The following is a 27886-nucleotide window of genomic DNA, read 5'->3' as shown; positions in this document are numbered from 1 at the left end:
TGTCCCTTGAGTTTGGGAGCGTCCATGATGGTTGGGGATGTCCCCAAGAGTTTGGGGTGTCCCTGGTGGTTGGGGATGTCCTTGGGTTTTGAGGGTGTCGCAGGTCTTTGGAGATGTCCCCAAGTGTTTGGGGTGTCCCCAAGTGTCTGAGGGAGTCCTTGGGGTTTGGGGGCATCCCTGGTGGTTGGGGATGTCCCTGTTGTTTAGGGGTGTCCTCAGGTTTTGAAGGCGTCCCAGGCGGTTGTGGATGTCCCAAAGTATTTGGAGTGTTCTCAGTGGTTGGGGTGTCCTTGGGTTTTGGGCATATCTCTGGTGGATGGGGTGGCCCCAAGTATTTGGGGGGTGACCTTGATGTCTTGGGGTGTCCCTGGTGATTGCGGGTGTCCTTGGTAGTTGCGGTGTCCCAGGTGGTTGGGGATGTCCCCAAGTGTTTGGGGTGTCCCTCATGGTTGGGGAGACCCTGAGTGTTTGGGAGCATCTTCAGCATTTGGGAACGCCCTTGGAATTTAGGGTTGTTCCCAAATTTTAGGGGTGTCCTTGGTGTTTGGGGGTGACCCTGCTTGTTTGGAAACATCCCTCATGGTTGGGTATGTCCCCAAAGATTCCCAGCATTTGGGAACACCATCGGCATTTAGGGTTGTCCCCAACATTTGGGGGTGTCCGTGGTGTTTGGGAATGTCCCCAGTATTTGGGGGTGTCTCTGATCTTTAGGCCATTCTCCATCCTATGACTTTCTCCAACCTTTCACTCGCCCCATCCTGTGATCTTCTCCATTCTATGACTTTCTCCATTCTGTCACCTCCTCCACCCTATAACCTTCTCCATCCTATGACCTCCTCCACCCTATTACCTCCTCCACCCTATTACCTCTTCCACCCTATGACCTCTTCCATCCTATGACCTCCTCCACCCTATGACCTCCTTCACCCTATTACCTCTTCCACCCTATGACTTCCTCCATCCTACGACCTTCTCCATCCTGTGACCTCCTCCATCCTATAAGCTCCTCCACCCTTTATCCTCCTTCACCCTATGATCTCTTCCACTGTATGATCTCCTCTGTCTTATGACCTCGTCGACCTTACGACCTCCTCCATCCAATGACCTTCTCCATCCTATGACCTCCTCCACCCTATATCCTTCTCCATCCAATGACCTCCTCTACCCTTTGACCTTCACCCTATGACCTCCTCCACCCTTTGACCTTCTCCATCCTATGCCCTCCTCCACCCTATAAACTTCTCCATCCTATGCCCTCCTCCACCCTATAACCTTCTCCATCCTATGACCTCCTCCACCCTATAAACTCCTCCACCCTTCGACCTCCTCCACCCTATGACCTCCTCCACCCTATGACTTCCTCCATCCAGTGACCTTCTCCATCCTATGCCCTCCTCCACCCTACAACCTTCTCCATCCTATGACCTCCTCCACCCTATGACCTCCTCCACCCCTATGACCTCCTCCACCCTATGACCCCTTCCACCCTCCTTCCTCCTCTCATCCCTAACCACGCTCTCCTGTCTGTACCCTCAGTCTGAGGACCTGGGTGCCTGCGCCCAGTTTGAGAACAGCCGGCAGACCAGGAACATGATGCCCAGCGCCAGTTGCGTCTTCCCCACCTTCAACCTCCGCAAACCCTCCTCGGAGACGGACATTGAGAACTGGGCCTCCAAGCACTTCAACAAGCACACGCAGGGCCTCTTCCGCCGGAAGGTGTCCATCGCCAACATGTTGGCGTGGAGCAGCGAGTCCATCAAGAAGCCCATGATTATGACCAACGACCGCAACGTCAAGAAGGAGGCGTGCGAGATCTTCAAGCTCATCCAGATGTACATGGGCGACCGGCGAGCCAAGACGGACCAACTCAACGTGGCCTTGGAGATCGCCACCAAAGGGTGGAGCATGCAGGGCCTGAGGGATGAGCTCTACATCCAGCTGTGCCGGCAGACCACCGAGAACTTCCGATACGAGAGCCTGGCGCGCGGCTGGGAGCTCATGGCCATTTGTTTGGCCTTTTTCCCACCCACTCCCAAATTCCATTCCTATCTCGAAGGATATATTTACCGGCACATGGATCCGGTGAATGACACCAAAGGTAAGGGGGAACGCAACGCCGGTGGCTTTTGGTCCCATCTGATGCTGTCGCAACCCGGTTGTGGTCTCTTGGCCCTTCACGCACGTTGTGTCCTTGGTGAGAGGTGGCACGGTGTGCCTGGGGGCTGCAAGGTGGCACCAACTCCATTACACAGCATGAGATGAACATGGACACCTCCACCTATGGGGCCGGCTCAGTGGGGATGGGTCCCATGGTTTTGGGTGGTCCCACGGTCTGGTTTTGCATCCCTGCTCTGTAAATTGGGCTCTGGGGCGACCACGTCTTGGAGGTCCACCAAATCTATCACTTCTCATGAGCGTCGCCCAGCGGGGTTGCAGCATCTTGGAGGGATGGAGGTTGGTGGCATCTGGTCCAACATCCCCAGTCCAACAGGGGCACCCGGGGCTCTGCCCCATGGCCAAGCAGGGGTGGAGGTCCACAGGAGATCCCTGGTGGCCTTGTGCCCTGGTGGCCTGGTCTCCTGGTGGCCTTGTGGTCTGGTAGCCTGGTTTGCTGATGGCGTTGTGCTCTGGTGGCCTGGTCCCCTGGAGACCTTGTGGCCTGGTCCTCTGGTGGCTTTGTGCTCTGGTGACCTGGTCCCCTTGTGGTGGCCTGGTGGCCTTGTGGCCTGGTACCCTGGTGGTCTGGTCCACTTGTGGCCTTGTGCCCTGGTGTCCTGGTCCTCTGGTGGCTTTGTGCCCTGGTGACCCGGTCCTCTTTAAGCCTTGTTCCCTGGTGGCGTTGTGACCTTGTGCCCTGGTGCCATGGTGGCCTGGAGACGTAATGGCATGGTCCCCTGGTTGCCTTGTGCCATGGTGGCCTTGTGGCCTTACACCACAGTGACCTGGTGGCCATGCACAACTGGGGACTACATCCCCCCAAAGCCACGGGATCCCACAGACCCCCAGCTCCCCGCAGCAGAAGTACCACCACCTCATTTTGTCCCCATGCCACTGTCCACCACCGCTACCACCACCACTGACCCAAAAGCCACCACCATCACCACCAACAACCCAAAAATCACCACAACCACCCACCCCCACCAACACCACTGATCCAAAAGCCACCACCACCAACCCAAAAATCGTCACCACCACCACCAATCCAAATACCACCAACAGCAACAACCCAAAAACCACCACCACCACCCACCACCGACCCAAAAACCATCACCACCACCAACCCAAAAACCACCAACACCAACCTAAAAACCACCGCCAACAACCCAAAACCCACCACCACCATCCACCACCACTGCAACCACCATTGACCCAAAGCCCACCACCAACCCCAAAGCCACCACCACCACCACCACCACCAATATAAAAACCACCAACAACCCAAAAACCACCACCACCACCAACCCAAAACCCACCATCATCCACCACCACCAACCCAAAAACCACCACCACCACTACCACTACCACTGACCCAGAAACCATCACCACCACCAACCCGAAAATCACCACCACCAACCCAAAAATCACCACCACCAATGCAAAACCACCACCAACAACAACCCAAAAACCACCACCAGCACTGACCCAAAAACCAACGCCACCACCAACCCAAAAATCACCACCACCACCACCAACCCAAAAATCACCACCACTAATGCAAAACCATCACCACCACCATCCCAAAAATCACCACCGCCAATGCAAAACCACCACCACCACCAACCCAAAAACCACCACCACCACCAGCACTGACCCAAAAACCATCACTACCATCAACCCAAAAACCACCACCACCGACCCAAAAACCACCACCACCACCACCACCACTGACCCAAAAATCACCACCACCAATGCAAAACCACCATCAACCCAAAAACCACCACCACCGACCCAAAAACGACCACCACCACCAACCCAAATACCACCACCACCACCACTGACCCAAAAACCACCACCATCACCAATGCAAAAACCACCACCATCACCAACGCAAAAACCACCACCACCACCGACCCAAAAACCACCACCACCACCACCACCACTGACCCAAAAATCACCACCACCAATGCAAAACCACCACCACCACCAGCCCAAAAACCACCACCACCTCCAGCAACCCAAAAACCATCACCACCACCAACCCAAAAACCACCACCAACACCACCACCGACCCAAAAACCACCACCACCACCACTGACCCAAAAATCACCACCACCAATGCAAAACCACCATCAACCCAAAAACCACCACCACCACCACTGACCCAAAAACCACCACCACCACTGACCCAAAAATCACCACCACCAATGCAGAACCACCATCAACCCCAAAACCACCACCACCGACCCAAAAACAACCACCACCACCACTGACCCAAATACCACCACCACCACCACCACCGACCCAAAAACCACCACCACTGACCCAAAAACGACCACCACCAACAACCCAAATACCACCACCACCACCACTGACCCAAAAACGACCACCATCACCAATGCAAAAACCACCACCACCATCGACCACCACCACCCCCAACAACCCAAAACTCACCACCAACACTACCACCGCCATGACCACCGACCCAAAAACCACCACCACCACCGACCCAAAAACCACCACCACCACTGACCCAAAAACCACCACCACCACCGACCCAAAACCCACCACCACCACCGACCCAAAAACCACCACCACCACCACGTTGGTTTGGTTCCGTCCGTCCCGTTGTCCCATGCGTTGGTTTCGGTTGTGTCCTTTTGAGTTGGTTGGGTTGTTGGTTTTTTTTTTCTCATTTTTAAGCCCTTTTTGTTTCTTTTTGTTGTTATTTTCCATTTTTATGTCATTTTTGCTTCTTTTTTTTTGTTCTTCATTTTTATTTCTTCTGTTCAGTTTTTGTATTATCTATTTTTTCGGTTATTTGGTTTTTAGGTTATTTATTGATTTGGGTTATTAATTTCTTTTACGTTATTTTTATTTCTTTTTATGTTATTTTTATTTCCTGTTACGTCATTTCAGTGTTTCGGTTTTGTCATTTTTTTCCACTTTTATTTTCTTTGTTTCTATTTCATTTCTACCTTTACCGTTTTTAGCTCATTTTTAGCTCTTTTTTCTCTCTTATTTATTTCATTTTATGTCATTTTTATTCCACTTTTAATCCATTTTAATTTCATTTCTTCTTTTTTTTTCATTTTTGTTTCATTTTTCTTCTTTTCATCTTTAATATTATTTATTTTAATTGTATTTGTTTTATGTCATTTTTATTCCATTTTTTCATTTTTGTTTCATTTCACGTATTTCGTTTTTTAATATTTATTTCATTGTTATTTCTTCCCTTTGTTTTTAACCGTATTCATTTTTCATATTACTCATTTCTTACCTTATGTTTTATTCCCTACACTTTCATTTTCTTCTTCCATCCTTCCCTTCTCCCACCCCACTCCGTTTCCTCTCGTCCCGTTCCGTTCCCATTCCATTCCCATTCTGATCCCATTCTGTTCCTGTTCTGTTCTCACTCCATTCCCACTCCATTCCCACTCCATTCCTGTTCTGTTCCCATTCCAATCCCATTCTGTTCCCATTCCCATCTTATTCCATTCCTGTTCCATTCCATTCCCTTTCTGACCTCATTCTATTCCCATTCCAATCCCATCCCATTCTGTTCCCATTTCATTCCCATCCCGATCCCATTCCATTCTGATCCCATCGCAATCCTATTCCATTCCTGTTCTGATCCCATTCTATTCCCATTCTGTTCTTATTCCGTTCCCATTCCAATCCCATTCTGTTCCCGTTTTGATCCCATTCTGTTCCCATTCTGATCCCATCCCATTCTGTTTGATCCCATTCTGTTCCCGTCCTGATCCTGCTCCATTCCCCGTCCTGATCCCATTCCATTCTGTTCAATCCCGTTCCAATCCTGTTCCATTCCGCTCCATTCCCCATCCCAATCCCATTCTGTTCTGTTCTATCCTGTTCCATTCCCATCCCCATCCCATTCCATTCCCATCCCAATCCCATTCCCATTCCATTCCCATCCCAATCCCACCACATTCCCCATCCCAATCCTGTTCTGTTCTTTCCTATCCTGTTCCATTCCCATTCCCATCCCAATCCCACTTCATTTCCCATCCCAATCCTGTTCTGTTCTTTCCTATCCTGTTCCCATCCCAATCCCATTCCATTCCCATCCCTATCCCACCACATTCCCCATCCCAATCCTGTTCTGTTCTTTCCTATCCTGTTCCATTCCCATTCCATTCCCATCCCAATCCCACTCCGTTTCCCATCCCAATCCTGTTCTGTTCTTTCCTATCCCGTTCCATTCCCATCCCAATCCCGTTCCATTCCCATCCCAATCATCTCGCTCCGATCCCATTCCGTTCCCATCCCTCCCCGCATGCCCCTCATGCCTTTGTTTGTTTCCCAGTGACACGGCACATTAGAGAGCTCCTGGAAAGGAACACTAAGAAGAAACCCAAATTGCGAAAGAAACCCAAGCCCCACCCCGAGGAGCACGATGGTAGGGGCAGCGCCACCGCTCGCTTCGGGCCCTCTCCGGCCCCATAGATCCGCTGCTGCTTCCCGGCTCTCTCCTGCTCCCATCTCCCAGGGCTCTGCTCAGAGGGCTGCGGCTAATTAACCAGCGCTCTTAATTGGGGTCGGAGGCGGTGGGCTGCCTGCTGATGGCTGAATGGCATTCACGTTTAATTAGTGGTCTTTGGTGATCATCGGACACGGTAATGAGAAGTGGTCTTCGGTGACATTTGGACTTAGTAATTATTTATGATCCTCAGTGATGGTTGATGAACTGATGGTCTTAATTGACGGTTGGACTTGATGATCAACTGATGATCTTCGTTGTTGCTTGGTCGGTCAGTGATCTTTATTGAAGATCAATTAGCGACCTTCCTCGATGGTTGGACTTGGTAGTGAATTGGGGATCTTAATTGACATTTGCTTCATTGATGATTTTTGCTGATAGTTGAACTTGACCAATTAGTGATCTTCATTGACAGTTGGACTTGAAGATCAATTAGTAATCTTCGTTGATGGTTGGACTTGATGACCAAATGGTGATCTTCATTGATAGTTGATCAGCAAGTTGTCTTAATTGATGGTTGGAATTGATGACCAATTGATGATCCTCATTGACAGTTGGACTTGATAATGAATAGGTGGCGATCTTCATTGATGATTGATCAACTGATGATCTTAATTGATGGCTGGACTAAATGGCAGTTGGTTATCCCCACTGATCATTGATCGACTGATGATCTTAATTGACGGTTGGACTTGATGACCAACTGATGATCTTGATTGATGATTAATTAATTGATGATCTTCACAATGGTTGCACTTGATTAGTTCTCTTCATTGACAGTTAGACTTGATAATTAATTGATGATTTTCATTGACTGTTGGTCTTAATTGATGGTTGGACTTGATGACGTATTGGTGATCTTCATCAATGGTTGATCAACTGATGATCTTAATTGTCAGTTGGACTCGATCAATTAGTGCTCTTCGTTGACAGTTGGACTTGATAATGAATTAATGATCTTCACTGATAGTTGGAATTGCTGGTCAATTGGTGATCTTCATTGACAGCTGATCAACTGGTGATCTGAATCGTAGGCTGGACTTGATCAACTGATTATCTTAATTGAGACTGACGATCTTCAGGATCGTTTCCACGCTTAATGATTCTCTGGTCCTAATTTGGTGAATGCAGAGGGGACGGAGCCGTGGCCCTCGGTGCAGAGCCCCCACTTTGCTTCCTGCTTTGCACTAATATAGCATAAAACCTTTAAAATATCATTAAAAACCATTAAAAGTACTTTAAACAATCAACTAATAAATAACCCAGGCAATAATAAATGACATCTACAACAAAAAAAACGGTCTCTAAAACAATAAAAGCACACGATAATAAACGGTACATAAAATAATACGTGGTCTCTAAGAAGTGATATAAAGGATTATAAAGGACATATAAAATAATAAATTGTGTATAAAGTAAAACAAACAAATAAATACAATAATAGGTAGGCATTAAAAACTTGAAGGAAATGAATGGGTTTTGCCCAGGGGAGGCAGCACAGCGCTTCCCCCATCCTCAGCTGTGCTCATCCTCAGTTCAGTCCCCAGGCCTGAGCGCTGGGGATGCTGCAGAGCATCCATCCTCATTAATAGCTCATTAATTAGTGCCCACTGAGGCATACCCGGAGCCAATTGTCACCTTTCCTTCTTCCCTGCCCCCCTTTCCCGGCACGACTGTGGGGGACAGTTTGGAAGGATCGTATTTATTTTGCTCCTGGATCAGGGAAAGTTTGGGGGCTCCGGGTGTGCATCCCCACGCACTGCCAGGACCCAACATGGGCTCTTCCAACCGATGGGGGTCGTGGGTGGGGATGGAGATGGACGGATCCAGATTTTCAGAGCCGTGTGGAAACAGAAAGTTCTGTCCCCGTTGCGGAGCACCGGGGATGTCCCCAAAGTGGGGCCGTCCCTTCCCGTTGCTCCACATCCACGTCGCTGCGCACTGAAGGGATGGTGCAGAGGTCTCACCTCCATAGACCCACCGCTGCTGGTGGCCGCCCCACGCCGGGTGACCCCCAGGATGGGCAGGGGATGTCCCCACAGAGAGGTCCTCTCAGCCCGCAGCTCCACAGAGCCCTCCTGACCACGCTCCGCTCTGTCTTCCAGGGGTGGCCATCAGCACGTATGCCAAGTACTGCTACAACAAGCTGCAGAAGGCAGCCCTCACCGGAGCCAAGAAGGTATGTGTGGCCACCTGTGTCCCACCGTGTCCTCTGCGTCTCTTCCTTCTGTGTCCCACCATGCACATGTCCTCCACGTCCATCCCTTCTGTGTCCCACCACGCTCATATCATCCACATTCATCCTTTCTATGTCCCACCACACTCATATCCTCCACGTCCATCCCTTCAATGTCCCACCACGTTTACATCCTCCATATCCATCCCTTCTGTGTCCCACCACGCTCGTGTCCTCCATATCCATCCCTTCTGTGTCCCACCACTCTCATGTTCTCCACATCCATCCCTCCTGTGTCCCACCACACTCATGTCCTCCACGTCCATCCCTTCTATGTCCCACCAGGTTTACATCCTTCACGTTCAGCCCTTCTATGTCCCACCTCGTTCATGTCCTCCATGTCCATCCCTTCTGTGTCCCACCACGCTCACATCCTTCACATCCATCCCTCCTGTGTTCCACCATACTCACGTCCTCCACATCCATCCCTTCAATGTCCCACCACGTTTACATCCTCCATATCCATCCCTTCTATGTCCCACCACACTCATATCTTCCACATCCATCCCTTCTATGTCCCAACACACTCATATCCTCCACATCCATCCCTTATGTGTCCCACCACTCTCATGTTCTCCACGTCCATCCCTTCTGTGTCCCACCACGCTCATATCCTCCACGTCCATCCCTTCTATGTTCCACCACATTTACATCCTCCATATCCATCCCTTCTGTGTTCCGCCACACCCCCATCCTCCATATCCATCCCATCTGTGTCCCACCATGCTCACATCCTCCACATCCATCCCTCCTGTGTTCCACCATACTCATGTCCTCCACGTCCATCCCTTCTATGTCCCACCAGGTTTACATCCTTCACGTTCAGCCCTTCTATGTCCCACCTCGTTCATGTCCTCCACGTCCATCCCTTCTGCATCCCACCACGCTCACGTCCTCCACATCCATCCCTTCTGTGTCCCACCACATTTACATCCTCTGTGTCCATCCCTTCTGCATCCTACACTCAAGTCCTCCAAATCCATCCCTTCTGCATCCCACCGTGCTCATATCCTCTCCATCCCACCATGTTTACATCCTATACATCCATCTTTTCTTCTTCATCCCATTACAATGAGCAGACCCTCCCCCCTCTATCCCACCGTCTCCCATCAAAGTGCCCCACATGAAGACAGTGACCTCAGGGCCATCTCTTTGCCTCCCTCAGGGCCTGAAGAAGCCCAACATCGAGGAGATCCGCCACGCCAAGAACGCCGTCTTCAATCCCTCCATGTTTGGGAGCTCCTTGCAGGACATCATCGCCATGCAGAAGGAGCGCTACCCCGACCGGCAGCTGCCCTGGGTGCAAACGCGCCTCTCCGAGGAGGTGTTGGCACTCAACGGGGATCAGACGGAAGGGATCTTCAGGTAAACCCCATGGTGCTCTCAGCACCCCATCCCACATCTTCTCTTCTCCTCGCCCGGGGGCCAGGAGCAGCTCCAGCAGCGTGGGGACATCTTTCTTTGGTAGAAGGAAAGCTTTACATATGATGCCCACCACAGTCACGTTGGGGTCTGTGGTCATGTTGGGGTTTATGGTCATGGTGGGATCTGTGGTCATGTCAAGAACCATGGCCACGACCTTGGGGTCACGGTGGGGTTTGTGATCGTGTTGGGATGTGTGGTCACGTTGGGGCTCATAGTCATGGTGGGATGTGTGGTCATGTTGGGGTTCGTGGTCACGTTCAGGTTTATGGTCATACTGGGGTTCGTGGTAACATTGGGATCCATGATCATGCTGATAACCATGGCCATGGGGTCTTGTTTGGGTCTGTGGTCATGTTGAGGTATATGACCATAACCATGGGGTCATGCTGGGGTTTATGGTCATGGTGGGATCTGTGGTCATGTCAAGAACCATAGCGATGACCATGGGGTCATGTTGGGGTTTATGGTCATGGTGGGGTCTGTGGTGATGTCAAGATCCATGGCCATAATCATGGGATCATGGTGGGGTCTGTGGTCACATTGGGATTTATGGACATGCTGGGGTCTGTGGTCACATTGGGGTTTGTGGTCATGTTGGGGTCAACGGTCACAATGGAGTCTATGGTCGTGGTGGGATCCATGATCTTGTTGGGGTCCGTGGTCACACTGTAGTTCATCACCAAATTGAGATCTGTGGTCATGTTGAGATTAACGGTCACGTTGAGGTCTGCGGTCGTGGTGGGATCCATGGTCACGTCAAGAACCATTTACGTGACCATGGGGTCATGTTGGGGTTTATGGTCATGTTGGGGTCAGAGGTCACATTGGGGGTTTATGGTCATGGTGGGATCCACAGTCAGTTGGGGGTCTGTGGTCACATCAGTATCCATGGATGTGATGGGATCCATGGTCATGTTGGGATCAATGGGCACATTGGGGTCTTCGGTCACGTTGGGGTTTGTGGTCATATTGGGGCCAATGGTCATGTTGGGGTCTTTGGTCATGTTGGGGTCAGTGGTCACGTTGGGGTCTTAGGTCTTTGATCCTGTTGGGGTCTTTGATCATGTTGGGGGCTTTGATCAAGTTGGGGTCAATGGTCATGTTGAGAACCATGGCCATGAGGTCATGTTGGGGTCTGTAGTGATGTTGGGGTTCATGGTCATGTTGGGATCTGTGGTCGTGTTGGGGTTCATGGTCACATTGGGGTCAATAATATTGTTGGGATCTGTGGTCATGTCGGGATCTGTGATCATTTTGGGGTTTGTGGTCGTGTTGGGGTCGATGGCCACGTTGGGGTCAGCGGTCACATTGCGATCTGTGGTCACAATGGAGTCCACGGTCACGTTGGGATCCGTGGGACTTTGGGGTCTGTGGTCATGTTGGGATCTGTGGTATTTTGGGGTCTGTGGTCGTGTTGGGATTCCTGGTTATATGGGGGTTCATGACCATGTTGAGATCTGTGGTCACACTGGGGTTTGTGGTCATGTTTGGGATCCATGGTCACGTTGGGGTTCATGGTGATATTGGGGACCGCGGTCACATGGGGATCTGTGGTCACCTTGGTGTCCGTGGTCACGTTGGGATCCATAGTCACATTGGGGTCCATTGGGGTTCATGTTGGGGTTGTCCCCTCTTGGGGTGCCACCAACCCCGCAGTGCCGTGAGCCGTCAGCAGCTCCAGACGTGTCCCCATGCAGAGTCCCCGGCGACATCGATGAGGTCAACGCTCTGAAGCTGCAGGTGGACCAGTGGAAGATCCCCACCGGCCTGGAGGACCCCCACGTTCCCGGTAGGACCCCCGGGGGGGGGGGGGGGGGAGCGGGGAGGACACGGGATGGGGGGTGATGCCACTCCGGGGTGTCACACCTCCCCCCATCCCCACAGCGTCGCTGCTGAAGCTGTGGTACCGGGAGCTGGAGGAGCCCCTCATCCCTCACGACTTCTACGAGCGCTGCATCACCCACTATGAGAACCCCGAGGCGGCCGTCGCCGTCGTCCACTCTCTGCCCAGGATCAACAAAATGGTGCTGTGCTACCTCATCCGCTTCCTCCAGGTACGGACGGGATCCCGCCAGCCCCGCTGTGGGTCCTGTTGTGTAGTTCGGGGCTCCCCGACCCCACGCCAAGGATGGGGTCCCACCACCACCCTGGGTTTGGGTTCTCCGACCCTAGGAAAAGGATGAGGCCCCATCATCACCCTGAGTTTGGGTTCCCCCGACCCCACACCAAGATGGGGTCCCACCACCACCCTGGTTTTAGGTTCTCCCAACCCCACACCAAAGATGGGTCCCACCACCACCCTGATTTTAGGTTCTCCCAACCCCATACCAAGGATGGGGTCCCACCACCACCCTGGGTTTGGGCTCTCCGACCCTTTAAAAAGGATGAGGCCCCACCACCACTCTGAGTTTGGGTTCCCTGACCCTATACAAAGGATGAAGTCCCACCACCACCCTGGGTTTGGGTTCCCCCGACCCCACACCAAGTATGGGGTCCCACCACCACCCTGACTTCGGGTTCCCCGACCCCACACCAAGATGGGGTCCCACCACCACCCTGGTTTTAGGTTCTCCCAACCCCACACCAAGGATGGGGTCCCACCACCACCCTGGGTTTGGGCTCTCCGACCCTTTAAAAAGGATGAGGCCCCACCACCACTCTGAGTTTGGGTTCCCTGACCCTATACAAAGGATGAAGTCCCACCACCACCCTGGGTTTGGGTTCCCCCGACCCCACACCAAGTATGGGGTCCCACCACCACCCTGACTTCGGGTTCCCCGACCCCACACCAAGATGGGGTCCCACCACCACCCTGGTTTTAGGTTCTCCCAACCCCACACCAAGGATGGGGTCCCACCACCACCCTGGTTTTAGGTTCTCCCAACCAGGAATGGGGTCCCACCACCACCCTGAGTTTGGGTTCCCTGATCCTATACGAAGGCTGGAGTCCCACCACCACCCTGGGTTTGGGTTCCCCGACCCCACACCAAGGATGGGGTCCCACCACCACCATGGGTTTGGGTTCTCCGACCCCACACCAAGGATGGGGTCCCCCCACCACCATGGGTTTGGGTTCTCCGACCCTATAAAAAGGATGGGGTCCCACCACCTCCATGGGTTTGGGTACTCCAACCCTATGTGAAGGCTGGAGTCCCACCACCACCCTGGGTTTGGGTTCCCTGACCCCACACCAAGATGGGGTCCCACCACCACCCTGGTTTTAGGTTCTCCCAACCCCACACCAAGGATGGGGTCCCACCACCACCCTGGGTTTGGGCTCTCCGACCCTTTAAAAAGGATGAGGCCCCACCACCACTCTGAGTTTGGGTTCCCTGACCCTATACAAAGGATGAAGTCCCACCACCACCCTGGGTTTGGGTTCCCCCGACCCCACACCAAGTATGGGGTCCCACCACCACCCTGACTTCGGGTTCCCCGACCCCACACCAAGATGGGGTCCCACCACCACCCTGGTTTTAGGTTCTCCCAACCCCACACCAAGGATGGGGTCCCACCACCACCCTGGTTTTAGGTTCTCCCAACCAGGAATGGGGTCCCACCACCACCCTGAGTTTGGGTTCCCTGATCCTATACGAAGGCTGGAGTCCCACCACCACCCTGGGTTTGGGTTCCCCGACCCCACACCAAGGATGGGGTCCCACCACCACCATGGGTTTGGGTTCTCCGACCCCACACCAAGGATGGGGTCCCCCCACCACCATGGGTTTGGGTTCTCCGACCCTATAAAAAGGATGGGGTCCCACCACCTCCATGGGTTTGGGTACTCCAACCCTATGTGAAGGCTGGAGTCCCACCACCACCCTGGGTTTGGGTTCCCTGACCCCACACCAAGATGGGGTCCCACCACCACCCTGGTTTTAGGTTCTCCCAACCCCACACCAAGGATGGGGTCCCACCACCACCCTGGGTTTGGGCTCTCCGACCCTTTAAAAAGGATGAGGCCCCACCACCACTCTGAGTTTGGGTTCCCTGACCCTATACAAAGGATGAAGTCCCACCACCACCCTGGGTTTGGGTTCCCCCGACCCCACACCAAGTATGGGGTCCCACCACCACCCTGACTTCGGGTTCCCCGACCCCACACCAAGATGGGGTCCCACCACCACCCTGGTTTTAGGTTCTCCCAACCCCACACCAAGGATGGGGTCCCACCACCACCCTGGTTTTAGGTTCTCCCAACCAGGAATGGGGTCCCACCACCACCCTGAGTTTGGGTTCCCTGATCCTATACGAAGGCTGGAGTCCCACCACCACCCTGGGTTTGGGTTCCCCGACCCCACACCAAGGATGGGGTCCCACCACCACCATGGGTTTGGGTTCTCCGACCCCACACCAAGGATGGGGTCCCCCCACCACCATGGGTTTGGGTTCTCCGACCCTATAAAAAGGATGGGGTCCCACCACCTCCATGGGTTTGGGTACTCCAACCCTATGTGAAGGCTGGAGTCCCACCACCACCCTGGGTTTGGGTTCCCTGACCCCACACCAAGGTGGGGTCCCCCCACCACCCTGACTTCGGGTTCCCCCCAACCCCGCCACCAATTTGGGTCCTTTCCCCCCCCCCCCCGCAGGTGTTCGTGCAGCCGGCCAACGTGGCCGTCACCAAGATGGACGTCAACAACCTGGCCATGGTGATGGCCCCCAACTGCCTGCGCTGTCAGTCGGACGACCCCCGCGTCATCTTTGAGAACACCCGCAAAGAGATGTCCTTCCTGCGGGTCCTCATCCAGCACCTGGACACCAGCTTCATGGAGGGCGTCCTATAGCGTCACCCCACGACCGTCCCCTTTCCCACCCCCCACCCATCCCCCCCCACAGCCCCCCCCAAATTCTCGCCCCGCACCCCACTCCCCGCCCCCCACCGGAGGGACGGTGGGACCGGAACCTTCTGGGGGGTGGGTGTCCACCTGGAGGACTTTGGGGTGACGGCGGGGACGGGGACGGCGGAGAGGGGTGGGGAAGACCTCCTGGGGGGGGATGGGGTGGAACTTTGGGGACAGGAGGGACACGCGGACGTCACTGGGGGCATTGGGGGAACTGGGCAGGCTGGTCTTGTCCCGTCTTGGTGGCCGTTCCTTGGAGAAGCAGCGGGTGATGTGGTGTCACCGTCAGCTCCTGAAGGACACGTGGGACCATCAGTGGGGTCTGAAGGACGTGTGGGACCATCAGAGGGGTCTGAAGGACGTGTGGGACCATCAGTGGGGTCTGAAGGACGTCTGGGACCACCAGTGGGGTCTGAAGGACGTGTGGGACCATCAGTGGGGTCTGAAGGACGTCTGGGACCACCAGTGGGGTCTGAAGGACGTGTGGGACCATCAGTGGGGTCTGAAGGACGTCTGGGACCACCAGTGGGGTCTGAAGGACGTGTGGGACCATCAGTGGGGTCTGAAGGACGTCTGGGACCACCAGTGGAGTCTGAAGGACATGTGGGACCACCAGTGGGATCTGAGGATGTGTGGTACCACCAGTGGGATCTGAAGGACACATCTCCACCTGTGGGACCACCAATAGGATCTGAAGGACCTGTGGGACCACCAGTAGGATTTGAAGGACCCATCTCTACCTGTAGGACCACCAATAGGATCTGAAGGACACATCTCCACCCATGGGATCCCCAATAGGATCTGTGGCACCACCAGTGGGATCTGAAGGACAAATCTCCACCTGTGGGACCACCAGTAGGATCTGAAGGACACATCTCTACCCATAGAACCACCAATAGGATCTGAAGGACACATCTCCACGTGTGGGACCACCAATAGGATCTGAAGGACACATCTCCACCCATGGGATCCCCAATAGGATCTGTGGCACCACCAGTGGGATCTGAAGGACAAATCTCCACCTGTGGGACCACCAATAGGATCTGAAGGACACATCTCTACCCATAGAACCACCAATAGGATCTGAAGGACACATCTCCACGTGTGGGACCACCAATAGGATCTGAAGGACACATCTCCATGTGTGGGACCACCAATAGGATCTGAAGGACCTGTGGGACCACCAGTAGGATCTGAAGGGCACATCTCCACCCATAGGACCACCAATAGGATCTGAAGGACCTGTGGGACAGCCAGTAGGATCTGAAGGACCCATCTCTTCCTGTAGGACCACCAATAGGATCTGAAGGACACATCTCCACCTGTGGGACCACCAATAGGATCTGTGGCACCACCAGTGGGATCTGAAGGACAAATCTCCACCTGTGGGACCACCAATAGGATCTGAAGGACACATCTCTACCCATAGAACCACCAATAGGATCTGAAGGACACATCTCCACCTGTAGGACCACCAATAGGATCTGAAGGACACATCTCCACGTGTGGGACCACCAATAGGATCTGAAGGACCTGTGGGACCACCAGTAGGATCTGAAGGGCACATCTCCACCCATAGGACCACCAATAGGATCTGAAGGACCTGTGGGACAGCCAGTAGGATCTGAAGGACCCATCTCTTCCTGTAGGACCACCAGTAGGATCTGAAGGACACATCTCCACCCATGGGATCCCCAGTAGGATCTGTGGCACCACCGGTGGGACCTGAAGGACCCATCTCCACCTGTGGGACCCATACGGGCATCCACCACCTCGCGATCCTTCTGGACTCATCCACCATCTCCTCCCAGTCCTTCAGGGGCCATCTTGGAACCCACCATCTCCTGGACCTTCTGGACCCACATAGGAACCCACCATCTCCTCCCACTCCTTCTGGGCCCATACGAGAACCCGCTGTCCTCTGCTGGTCCTTACGGTTCTGTATGGACGCCCACCATCTCCCGCTCCTTCTGGATCCATCTCAGAACCCATATTCTGGACCCACCTTGGAACCCACCACCATCTTCTGGACCTTCTGGACCAATATGGGAACCCATCACCTCCTCCCGGTTCTTACAGTCCCGTACGGTCCCCCAACATCTCCCGGTCCTTCTGGACCCATCTCAGTGCCCAATATCTCCTGGTCCTACTGGAGCCCTATGGAACCCACCACCTCCTTCTGGTCCTTATGGTCTCATATGAGCCCCCACCACCATCTCCTGGTCCTTATGGTCTCATATGGGAACCCACTGCCATCTCCAGGTCCTTTTGGTCCCATATGAGGACCCACCACCATTTCCTGGTCCTTATAGTCCCATATGAGCCCTCAACACCATCTGCTGGTCCTTATAGTCCAATATGAGCCCCCAACACCATCTCCTGGTGCTACTGGAGCTATATGGGACCCACCACCACCTTCTGGCCCTAAATGGGAATCCACCACCATCTCCTGGTCCGTATGGCCCCATATGGGAACCCACTGCCATCTCCTGGTCCGTATGGTCCCATATGGGAACCCACTGCCATCTCCTGGTCCGTATGGTCCCATATGAGCCCTCACCACCATCTCCTGGTCCGTAAGGTCCTATATGAGCCCCCACCACCATCTCCTGGTCCTTATGGTCTCATATGGGAACCCACTGCCATCTCCAGGTCCTTTTGGTCCCATATGAGGAGCCACCACCATTTCCTGGTCCTTACAGTCCAATATGAGCCTCCACCACCATCTCCTGGTGCTACTGGAGCCATATGGGAGCCACCACCACCTTCTGGTCCTAAATGGGAATCCACCACCACCTTTTGGTCCGTATGGCCCCATATGGGAACCCACTGCCATCTCCTGGTCCTTCTGGTCCCATATGAGCCCTCAACACCATCTGCCGGTCCCAAATGGGAACCCACCACCACCTCCTGGTCCATATGGTCCCATATGGAAACCCACTATGATCTCCGGGTCCATTTGGTCCCATATGAGCCCCCACCACCATCTCCTGGCCCCATATGAAAACCCACCATCACCTCCCAGTCCATATGGTTCCATATGAGCCCCCAACACCATCTGCTGGTCCCATATGAGAACCCACCACCACCTCCTGGTCCATATGGTCCCATATGAGAACCCACCACCACCTCCTGGTCCATATGGTCCTATATGAGCCCCCACCACCATCTCCTGGTCCATATGGTCCTATATGAGAACCCACCACCATCTCCTGGTCCATATGGTCCCATATGAGCCCCCACCACTATCTTCTGGTCCCATATGAGAGCCCACCACCACCTCCCGGTCCATATGGTCCCATATGAGCCCTTACCACCATCTTCTGGTCCCATATGAGAACCCACCACCATCTCCTGGTCCATATGGTCCCATATGAGAACCCACCACCATCTCCTGGCCCATATGGTCCCATATGAGCCCCCATCACCATCTCCCAGTCCCATATGAAAACCCACCACCACCTCCTGGTCCATTTGGTCCCATATGAGCCCCCCCCCCCACCTCGTGACCCTTCCAGACCCTTCCCCCCCTCCCCCCCTGTCAGAACCCATCTCTGAATCCCGGGGGTCACCAACACGTCCCATGGAGCGAAGTGCCTCCTGCTCACCATGGGGCGATGGGGAGGGGAGTGGAAGGTGGGGGGTGGGGGTGGGGGGCTCCACCTGGAGGGGTGGGGGTCGTATCGGGGGTCCCGGGCAGAGTGTACAGACCTATAAAGAGAGAGATATTACATAGAGCCGTTTGCTAACGAGATAGTTTTAATTGCAGATGTATTTTATCGCCTGTGTGCGTGCGCGCGCGCGCGTGTGTGTGTGTGTGTGTGTGTGTGTGTGTGTGTCCCACCCGACCCCCCCCCAGATTAGGGGACACATTGGGGCGGCAGTGAGGACCCCCCCCCGGACCCCCCCCCCCCCCTTTTATTTCATTTTATATTAATTTAATTCCTTTCTTTTTCCCGGCTTTCCAATTCTGACCTTTTTTTCGTCCTCTTTTTTTTTTTCCCTCATTTTTTTTTCTTATTTTTTCCCCTTTCCTCCCTTTTATTCCTTTATTCCTCCTTCCCCCCCCCCCCCCCCCCCCCCCCCCAGTTTTCCTTTCCCTTTTGACCCATTTAATTTATTACAACGAACCCCTCGTTACCGACGAACTCTGTAATAATTAATTAACGCCGCGGACGTTAATTGAGGCGGCGCTGCGTGTGAATAAAGGACGGACGGCACCGCCACACCGCGGTCACTGCAGAGAACATCAATGCACACAGCGGGGTGTGGGGCGGCTATAGGGTGGCTATAGGGCGGCTGTGGGGGCCATAGGGACTATAGAACAGCTATAGGGCGGCTGTGGGGGGCCATAGGGACTATAGAACAGCTATAGGGCGGCTATAGCGCGATTGTGGGGGCTGTAGGGACTACAGAACAGCTATAGGGTGGCTATAGGGCAGCTGTGGGGGCTACAGGGACTATAGAACAGCTATAGGGCGGCTATAGGGCGGCTGTGGGGGCCATGGGGACTATAGAACAGCTATAGGGCGGCTATAGGGCAGCTGTGGGGGCCATGGGGACTATAGAACAGCTATAGGGTGGCTATAGGGCAGCTGTGGGGACTCTAGGGACTATAGAACAGCTGTAGGGCGGCTGTGGGGGCTGTAGGGTCTATAGAATGGCTATAGGGCGGTTATAGGGGCATTAGGGATTATAGAACAGCTATAGGGCAGCTGTGGGGCTGTAGAGTCTATAGAACAGCTGTAGGGCGGTTATAGGGTGGCTGTAGGTCAGCTGTGGGGGCTAGAGGGACTATAGAACGGCTATAGGGTGGTTATAGGGCAGCTGTGGGGGCTATGGGGATTATAGAACAGCTATAGGGCAGATATAGGGCAGCTGTGGGGACTATAGGGACTATAGAACAGCTATAGGGCGGCTATAGGGCGGCTGTGGGGGCCATGGGGACTATAGAACAGCTATAGGGCGGCTATAGGGCGGCTGTGGGGGCTACGGGGACTATAGAACAGCTATAGGGTGGCTATTGGGCAGCTGTGGGGACTGTAGGGACTATAGAACAGCTGTAGGGTGGCTATAGGGCGGCTGAGGGGACTCTAGGGACTATAGAACAGCTGTAGGGCGGCTGTGGGGGCTGTAGGGTCTATAGAATGGCTATAGGGCGGTTATAGGGGCATTAGGGATTATAGAACAGCTATAGGGCAGCTGTGGGGCTGTAGAGTCTATAGAACAGCTGTAGGGCGGTTATAGGGTGGCTGTAGGTCGGCTGTGGGGGCTAGAGGGACTATAGAACGGCTATAGGGTGGTTATAGGGCAGCTGTGGGGGCTATAGGGATTATAGAACAGCTATAGGACAGATATAGGGCAGCTGTGGGGACTATAGGGACTATAGAACAGCTATAGGGCGGCTATAGGGCAGCTGTGGGGGCCATGGGGACTACAGAACAGCTATAGGGCGGCTATAGGGCGGCTGTGGGGGCCATGGGGACTATAGAACAGCTATAGGGCGGCTATAGGGCAGCTGTGGGGGCCATGGGGACTATAGAACAGCTGTAGGGCGGCTATAGGGCGGCTGAGGGGACTCTAGGGACTATAGAACAGCTGTAGGGCGGCTGTGGGGGCTGTATGGGTCTATAGAATGGCTATAGGGTAGTTATAGGGGCATTAGGGATTATAGAACAGCTATAGGGCAGCTGTGGGGCTGTAGTCTATAGAACAGCTATAGGGCGGTTATAGGGTGGCTGTAGGTCGGCTGTGGGAGCTAGAGGGACTATAGAACGGCTATAGGACAGATATAGGGCAGCTGTGGGGACTATAGGGACTATAGAATAGCCATAGCGTGGCTATAGGGTGGGTGTGGGGGCTATGGGGTCTATAGAACAGCTATAGGGCAGTTGTAGGGCAGCTGTGGGGGCTGTAGGGACTATAGAACAGCTATAGGGCAGCTGTGGGGGCTGTAGGGTCTATAGAATGGCTATAGGGCAGATATAGGGGCATTAGGGATTATAGAACAGCTATAGGGCAGATATAAGGCGGCTGTGGGGGCTGTGGGGACTATAGGGGGCACAAAGACACAAACGGAACTCGATAGGGGGCCCATAGGAACACATGGGCCTCTATAGGGGACACCAAGACCTATAGAGGCACCCATAGGGGCCCAATGTGGGTCTCTATAGGGGCACCAGAGCGTTCAGAAGGGCCTATAGGGAGCACATAGGGATGACGTCGGTCTCTATAGGCGCCCGGGGCCCTATACGGTGTCTTATATGGGTCCCTATATATGGCCCTATACACCCGGTCCCCTCTCGCGCGGTTTCGGTTTCCCACCCGGACCGTTCCCCACAACGCACCACCTCTCTCAGCCAATCGCGTCTCTCCAATGACACTTCCGGTGTCCGCGCCCCCTCTCTCGGCCAGTCGCATCTCTCCAATTGCACTTCCGGTGTTCCCGCCCCCTCCTTCGGCCAATCGCGTCTCTCCATCGGCACTTCCGGTTCCGGTGTCTGTTTCCCCCGGGGGGGCGATGCGCCGCGCAGTGTCGCTGAGGGCCGCGGCCGCCGCGTACCGACGGGGATCGGAACGGGGATGCGGACACACAGCGGACACCGGTGCGGAACGCGGCCCGGCCTACCGGCAGGGACAGAGCCCCGCACCGCGGCGCCGGGAGTATTTCTATTGGGTGGATACGCACGGGAGGGTGAGCGGGGAGGGGGGGAAATGGGGGGACGTGAGGGGGGGGGGGGGGGGGGAGAATGGGAGATGGGGGGGAATGGGGGGGGTGGGGGGACGTGGGGGGCATAGGGGGAAGGGGGGATAATGGAGGACGTCGGGGGATATGGGGGGAGTGGGGGATAATGGGAGATGGGGGGGATATAGGAGGGATAATGGGGGACGTGGGGGGAGATGGGGGGGGATGGGGGGTGTAGGGGGAGGGGGGATAATGGGGGATATGGGGGAAGAATGGGAGATGGGGGGGAATGGGGCGTATGGGGGGGCATAGGGGGAAGGGGGGATAATGGGGAACATAGGGGGAGTGGGGGATAATGGGAGATGGGGGGGACATGGGGGGATAATGGGGGACGTGGGGGGAGAATGGGAGATGGGGGGGAATGGGAGGTATGGGGGATATGGGGGGCATAGGGGGAAGGGGGGGTAATGGGGGACATGGGGGGAACGAGGGGATATGGGGGGAGTGGGGGATAATGGGAGATGGGGGGGATATAGGAGGGATAATGGGGGATGTGGGGGGAGAATGGGAGATGGGGGGGGATGGGGGACATGGGGGGCATAGGGGGAAGGGGGGATAATGGGGGATATGGGGGGAGAATGGGAGATGGGGGGGAATGGGGCGTATGGGGGGCATAGGGGGAAGGGGGGATAATGGGGAACATAGGGGGAGTGGGGGATAATGGGAGATGGGGGGGACATGGGGGGATAATGGGGGACGTGGGGGGAGAATGGGAGATGGGGGGGAATGGGAGGTTTGGGGGATATGGGGGGCATAGGGGGAAGGGGGGGTAATGGGGGACATGGGGGGAACGAGGGGATATGGGGGGAGTGGGGGATAATGGGAGATGGGGGGGATATAGGAGGGATAATGGGGGACGTGGGGGGAGAATGGGAGATGGGGGGGGATGGGGGACATGGGGGGCATAGGGGGAAGGGGGGATAATGGGGGATATGGGGGGAGAATGGGAGATGGGGGGGGATGGGGGACATGGGGGGCATAGGGGGAAGGGGGGATAATGGGGGATATGGGGGGAGAATGGGAGATGGGGGGGGATGGGGCGTATGGGCGGCATAGGGGGAAGGGGGGATAATGGGGAACATAGGGGGAGTGGGGGATAATGGGAGATGGGGGGGATATAGGAGGGATAATGGGAGACGTGGGGGGAGAATGGGAGATGGGGGGGGATGGGGGACATGGGGGGTGTAGGGGGAGGGGGGATAATGGGGGACATGGGGGGAGAATGGGAGATGGGGGGGAGTGGGGGGGTGGGGGGACATGGGGAGCATAGGGGGAAGGGGGATAATGGGGGACATGGGGGGAGTGGGAGATAATGGGAGATGGGGGGGATATGGGGGGATAATGGGGGTTGTGGGGGGAGAATGGAGGATGGGGGGCATAGGGGGAAAGGGGGATAATGGGGGACATGGGGGGAACAGGGGGATATGGGGGGAGTGGGGGTGAATGGGAGATGGGGGGAGATGGGTGGGAATGGGGGACATAGGGGGAGGGGGGGATGAAGGGCAGTGGGGAGCAATGGGGGAAGGGGGGATAATGGGGGACATGGGGGGAACGAGGGGATATGGGGGGGAGGACTGGGAGGGAATGAGGGGTACTGGGAGGACTGGGGGGGCACTGGAAGGGCACTGGGAGGACTGGGGGGGCACTGGGAGGACTGGGGGGGCACTGGGAGGACTGGGGGGAAATGAGAGGGACTGGGAGGGGACTGGGGGGCACTGGGAAGACTGGGGGGGCACTGAAAGGGCACTGGGAGGACTGGGGGGGCACTGGGAGGACTGGGGGGTAATGAGAGGGACTGGGAGGACTGGGGGGGGGAATGAGGGGTACTGGGAGGACTGGGGGGCACTGGGAGGGGGAAATGAGAGGCACTGGGAGGACTGGGGGGGCAATGGGAGGGCACTGGGAGAACTGGGGGGAAATGAGAGGCACTGGGAGGACTGGGGAGCCACTGGGAGGACTGGGGGGCACTGGGGGGGTACTGGGAGGACGGGGGGGAAATGAGAGGCACTGGGAGGACTGGGGGGGCACTGGGAGGACTGGGGGGGCAGTGGGTGTCGGGCTGAGCTGCTGTGGTGTCCGCAGCTGTACCTGGATGATGCCAAAGTGAAGAACTTCATCACCTGCTTTAAAGGTACGGCTCGTTAGCACTAACGAGGGGGGGGCGCCACGGGGGACAGTGGGGGACTGTGGGACAGAGGGACAGAGTGACATTGGGACAGTATGACGTGGGGACAGTGTGACTTTGGGACAGTGTGACACAGGGAGAGTGTGATGTGGGGACAGAGTGACGGGACAGTGTGACATTGGGACAGTGTGACATTGGGACAGTGTGACATGGGGACAGAGACATGGGGACAGAGTGACGGTGTGACGTGGGGACAGTGTGACATTGGGACAGTGGCATTGGGACAGTGTGACTTTGGGACACTGTGACATGGGGACAGTGTGACTTTGGGACAGTGTGACGGTGTGACATTGGGACAAGAATGACATTGGGACAGTGTGACGTGGGGACAGTGTGACGTGGGGACAGTGTGACGTGGGGACAGTGGGACATTGGGACAGTGGGACACTGGGATTGTGACAGGGACAGAGTGACATTGGGACAGTGTGACGTGGGGACAGTGTAGCAATGTGACATGGTGACACTATTATAACAGTCAGTGACAGCGTGCCATGGGGACAGTGTGACAGTAGTGGGGGACAGTGTGACACTGCGGAGTGTCACCATAACGTGGTGACATTGTGACATGGTGACCGTGGGACATGGTGATATTATTATAACAGCCAGTGGCAGTGTGACATGGGGACAGTGTGACAGTGCTGGGGGACAGCGTGACACAGTGACAGTGTGATATGGGGACAGTGTGACAGTGTTGGGTGTCACCATGACGTGGTGACAGTGTGACAATACTGGGGGACACCATGATGTGGTGACAGTGTGACATGGTGACTGTGTGACATGGGGACAGTGTGACACAGGGACACGGTGACATTGTGACACGGTGACATGGCGACGGTGTGACACAGGGACGGTGTGACATGGGGACACAGTGACAGGGTGACACAGGGACAGTGTGACAAGATGACATGGTGACACGGTGACATTGTGACACGGTGACAGTGTGCCATGCTGACATTGTGACAGGGTGACACGGGGACAGTGGGACACAGGGACATGGTGACATGGTGGCATTGTGACATGGGGATGGTGTGACATGGGGACAGTGTGACATGGGGACAGAGTGACGGTGTGACATGGGGACAGTGTGACATGGTGACACAGTGACATTGTGACACGGTGACAGTGTGCCACGCTGACATTGTGACAGTGGGACACGGTGACAGTGTGACATGGTGACAGTGTGACAGGGTGACATGGTGACAGGGTGACACGGTGACAGTGGGACATGGAGACAGTGTGACGTGGGGACAGTAGGACAGAGGGACAGCGTGACACGGGGACAGTGTGACGTTGTGCCACGGTGACATACGGACAGTGTGCCACGGTGACAGTGTGACACGATGACAGTGTGCCACGGTGACACGGGGACAGTGTGACACGGTGACATTGTGACAGAGTGACATGGTGACAATGTGACATGGTGACACGGTGACAGTGTGACAGAGGGACAGTGGGACATGGAGACAGTGTGACATGGGGACAGTGGGACAGAGGGACAGTGTGACATGGGGACAGTGTGACGTTGGGACAGAGTGACATGGGGACAGAGTGACACGGTGACAGGGTGACTTCGGGACAGTGTGACACTGTGACAGTGTGACACGGTGACAGTGTGACCCCCATTAATAACAAACCAGAGCAGGAAGTAAATGAGCCCTCCCTCCCCTCCCTCCATCCCATACCCCCTTATGGCTAACCGAGCACACCCATCCCAAATGAACCCATTACCCCCCCCCCCCGACCCTCCTCCCCGCTCCCTAATTAATTAATTACCCCCCGGCCGCTAACGACGGCCCTCCATTACCCGCAGACGAGCGCTTCCTCGCCTTCTTCTTCCGCCACCTGCAGCCCAACCGCAGCGGCCGCTACGAGGATTCCTTCCCTTTCCTCTCCCTCTGCGGCCCCGAACACAACTTTGTGCGCTGCCAGGACCTGCCCGTCGTCTTCACTCGGGTCCTGGAAGGTGAAAAGGGCTCCGGAGCTCTGCTGTCCTATTGCGGAGGCGGTCACCGTTTGGTGGTCCCGTTTCAGCCCCATTGTTTGACGTATTGGCCCCAAAACGGACGGCTGTACCACCCGGGGCCGGAAGGGGGAGGGGGGGTGGGGTTGGTGAGGTCGGCGTTGGTGGAGGAGTGGGGCGATGGGTTCGAATATGGGGCGGGGGGGGCGACCCCGACCCATTTTGTGTGGGGTGGGCGGCGGTACGCCTTGGGGCACCCGTTGGTGGGGAGGCTGCGGGGATTGGGGGGGGGTGGGAGGGGGGAGCAGTCGGTGGGGGGGGGGTGAGAGGGTCCACGTGGTCCCCGGGTCCGTGGGATTGGGGTGGGGGGGACGGGGGGGGAAAGATTTGGGGTCCCCTTCATCGCTATGGGATGGGGGTAGGAGGGACCCCTGGGTGTCCCCATTGTCCCCAACCCTATGGGATAGGGGTTGGGGGGACAGTAGGAAGCTTTGGGGTCCCCTTCATCGCTATGGGATGGGGGTAGGAGGGACCCCAGGGGTCCCCATTGTCCCCAACCCTATGGGATAGGGGTTGGGGGGACAGTAGGAAGCTTTGGGGTCCCCTTCATCGCTATGGGATGGGGGTAGGAGGGACCCCAGGGGTCCCTGTTGACCCCAACCCCATGGGATAGGGGTTGGGGGGACAGTGCAACCCTTTAGGGTCCCCTTTATCCCCATAGCATGGGGGTGGGAGGGACCCCAGGGGTCCCCACCCCATGGGATAGGGGTGAGGGGGATAGTGGGACCCTTCGGGGTCCCCTTCATCGCTATGGGATGGGGGTGGAGAGACCCATGGGTGTCCCCGTTGTCCCCAACCCCATAGGGCAGGTGTAGGAGGGGCAGATGGGGCTGTGGGGTGGGGACAGTGGGACCCCTTGGGGTCCCCTTCATTGCTATGGGATGGGGATGGGAGGGATCCCAGGGGTCCCCATTGTCCCCAACCCTATGGGATAGGGGTGAGGGGGACTGTGTGACCCTTTGGGGTCCCCTTCATCTTTACTGGATGGGGGTGGAGGGACCCCCGGGCGTCCCCATTGTCCCCACCTGTGCAGGAGGACTAAAAGCATCTGACCCCGCACTGCGCTGTGTTGTCACCTGGGGGTGGGGGGTGGTGAGGTGACACCCCGTGGTGTCCCCAACACATCCCCACAGTGATGTCAGCAATGTCCCCAACGTCCCCATGGCGATGTCCCCAATATCCCAATACACAGCGTCATGATGTCCCCAATGTCCCCATGGTGACGTCCCCAACATCCCAATGCACAGCTTCATGTTGTCCCCAGTGTCCCTACGACGATGTTCCCAATGTCCCCTCACAGTGTCCCCAATGTCCCCACCTTCCCATGGCACAGCTCCATGGTGTCCCCAGTGTCCCCATGGTGATGTCCCCAACGTCCCAATGCACAGCTTCATGATGTCCCCAATGTCCCCATAATGATGTTCCCAATGTCCCCACCTTCCCATGGCACAGCTCCATGGTGTCCCCAATGTCCCCAAGGTGATGTCCTCAGTGTCCCCATGGTGACGTCCCCAACGTCCCAATGCACAGCTTCATGATGTCCCCAATGTCCCTATGATGATGTTCCCAATGTCCCCCCCCGTGTCCCCACCTTCCCATGGCACAGCTCCATGGTGTCCCCAATGTCCCCTCACTGTCCCCATGGTGATGTCCCCAACATCCCAATGCACAGCTTCATGTTGTCCCCAGTGTCCCTACGACGATGTTCCCAATGTCCCCACCTTCCCATGGCACAGCTCCATGGTGTCCCCAATGTCCCCATGGTGACCT

The 27886-nt window shown here is 55.6% G+C and overlaps 3 protein-coding genes across 10 annotated transcripts in view; 2 read left to right on the top strand and 1 right to left on the bottom strand.

The window, feature by feature from the left end:
- The window catches only part of ARHGAP39 (Rho GTPase activating protein 39), an 85465-nt gene extending 70337 nt beyond the window's left edge, over nucleotides 1-15128 (top strand). For 2 of the 3 annotated variants that reach the window (XM_025148220.3, XM_025148221.3), the window contains exons 5-11: nucleotides 1537-2098; nucleotides 6488-6580; nucleotides 8767-8840; nucleotides 10063-10262; nucleotides 12020-12111; nucleotides 12207-12376; nucleotides 14915-15128. In XM_025148220.3, the coding sequence (XP_025003988.2) occupies nucleotides 1537-2098; nucleotides 6488-6580; nucleotides 8767-8840; nucleotides 10063-10262; nucleotides 12020-12111; nucleotides 12207-12376; nucleotides 14915-15109 (1386 nt within the window). In that variant the 3' untranslated portion in view covers nucleotides 15110-15128. The remainder of the gene's footprint in view (nucleotides 1-1536; nucleotides 2099-6487; nucleotides 6581-8766; nucleotides 8841-10062; nucleotides 10263-12019; nucleotides 12112-12206; nucleotides 12377-14914) is intronic. The other variant, XM_040696159.2, reaches the window with a different exon arrangement.
- Nucleotides 15112-19086, bottom strand: LOC121113107 (vegetative cell wall protein gp1-like). 6 transcript variants are annotated; one of them, XM_040696163.1, is made up of 4 exons: nucleotides 16840-19081; nucleotides 16670-16699; nucleotides 16439-16629; nucleotides 15595-16338 (listed from the first exon to the last, which is right to left on the bottom strand). In XM_040696163.1, exons 1-4 carry the CDS (start codon nucleotides 17067-17069, stop codon nucleotides 15719-15721), a joined length of 1071 nt encoding a protein of 356 aa, XP_040552097.1. In that variant the 5' UTR covers nucleotides 17070-19081; the 3' UTR covers nucleotides 15595-15718. The 6 variants fall into 6 exon arrangements, with proteins under 6 accessions (XP_040552099.1, XP_040552097.1, XP_040552100.1 ...); XM_040696166.1 differs by having other exon boundaries at nucleotides 16439-16699; nucleotides 16800-19081; XM_040696165.2 differs by having other exon boundaries at nucleotides 15112-16699; nucleotides 16800-19086.
- A 2563-nt stretch (nucleotides 19087-21649) lies between these two features.
- C2H8orf82 (chromosome 2 C8orf82 homolog) lies at nucleotides 21650-27883 on the top strand. Its single transcript, XM_040696019.2, has 4 exons — nucleotides 21650-21860; nucleotides 23994-24042; nucleotides 25907-26319; nucleotides 27806-27883. Exons 1-4 carry the CDS (start codon nucleotides 21687-21689, stop codon nucleotides 27881-27883), a joined length of 714 nt encoding a protein of 237 aa, XP_040551953.1. The 5' UTR covers nucleotides 21650-21686.
- The last annotated feature ends 3 nt before the right edge of the window (nucleotides 27884-27886 follow it).

This window comes from Gallus gallus, chromosome 2, assembly GCF_016699485.2.
Source record: "Gallus gallus isolate bGalGal1 chromosome 2, bGalGal1.mat.broiler.GRCg7b, whole genome shotgun sequence".
Lineage (NCBI taxonomy): Eukaryota > Metazoa > Chordata > Aves > Galliformes > Phasianidae > Gallus > Gallus gallus.
Note: the sequence above shows the minus strand (reverse complement) of the source record. Positions and strands in the feature narration are given on the sequence as shown.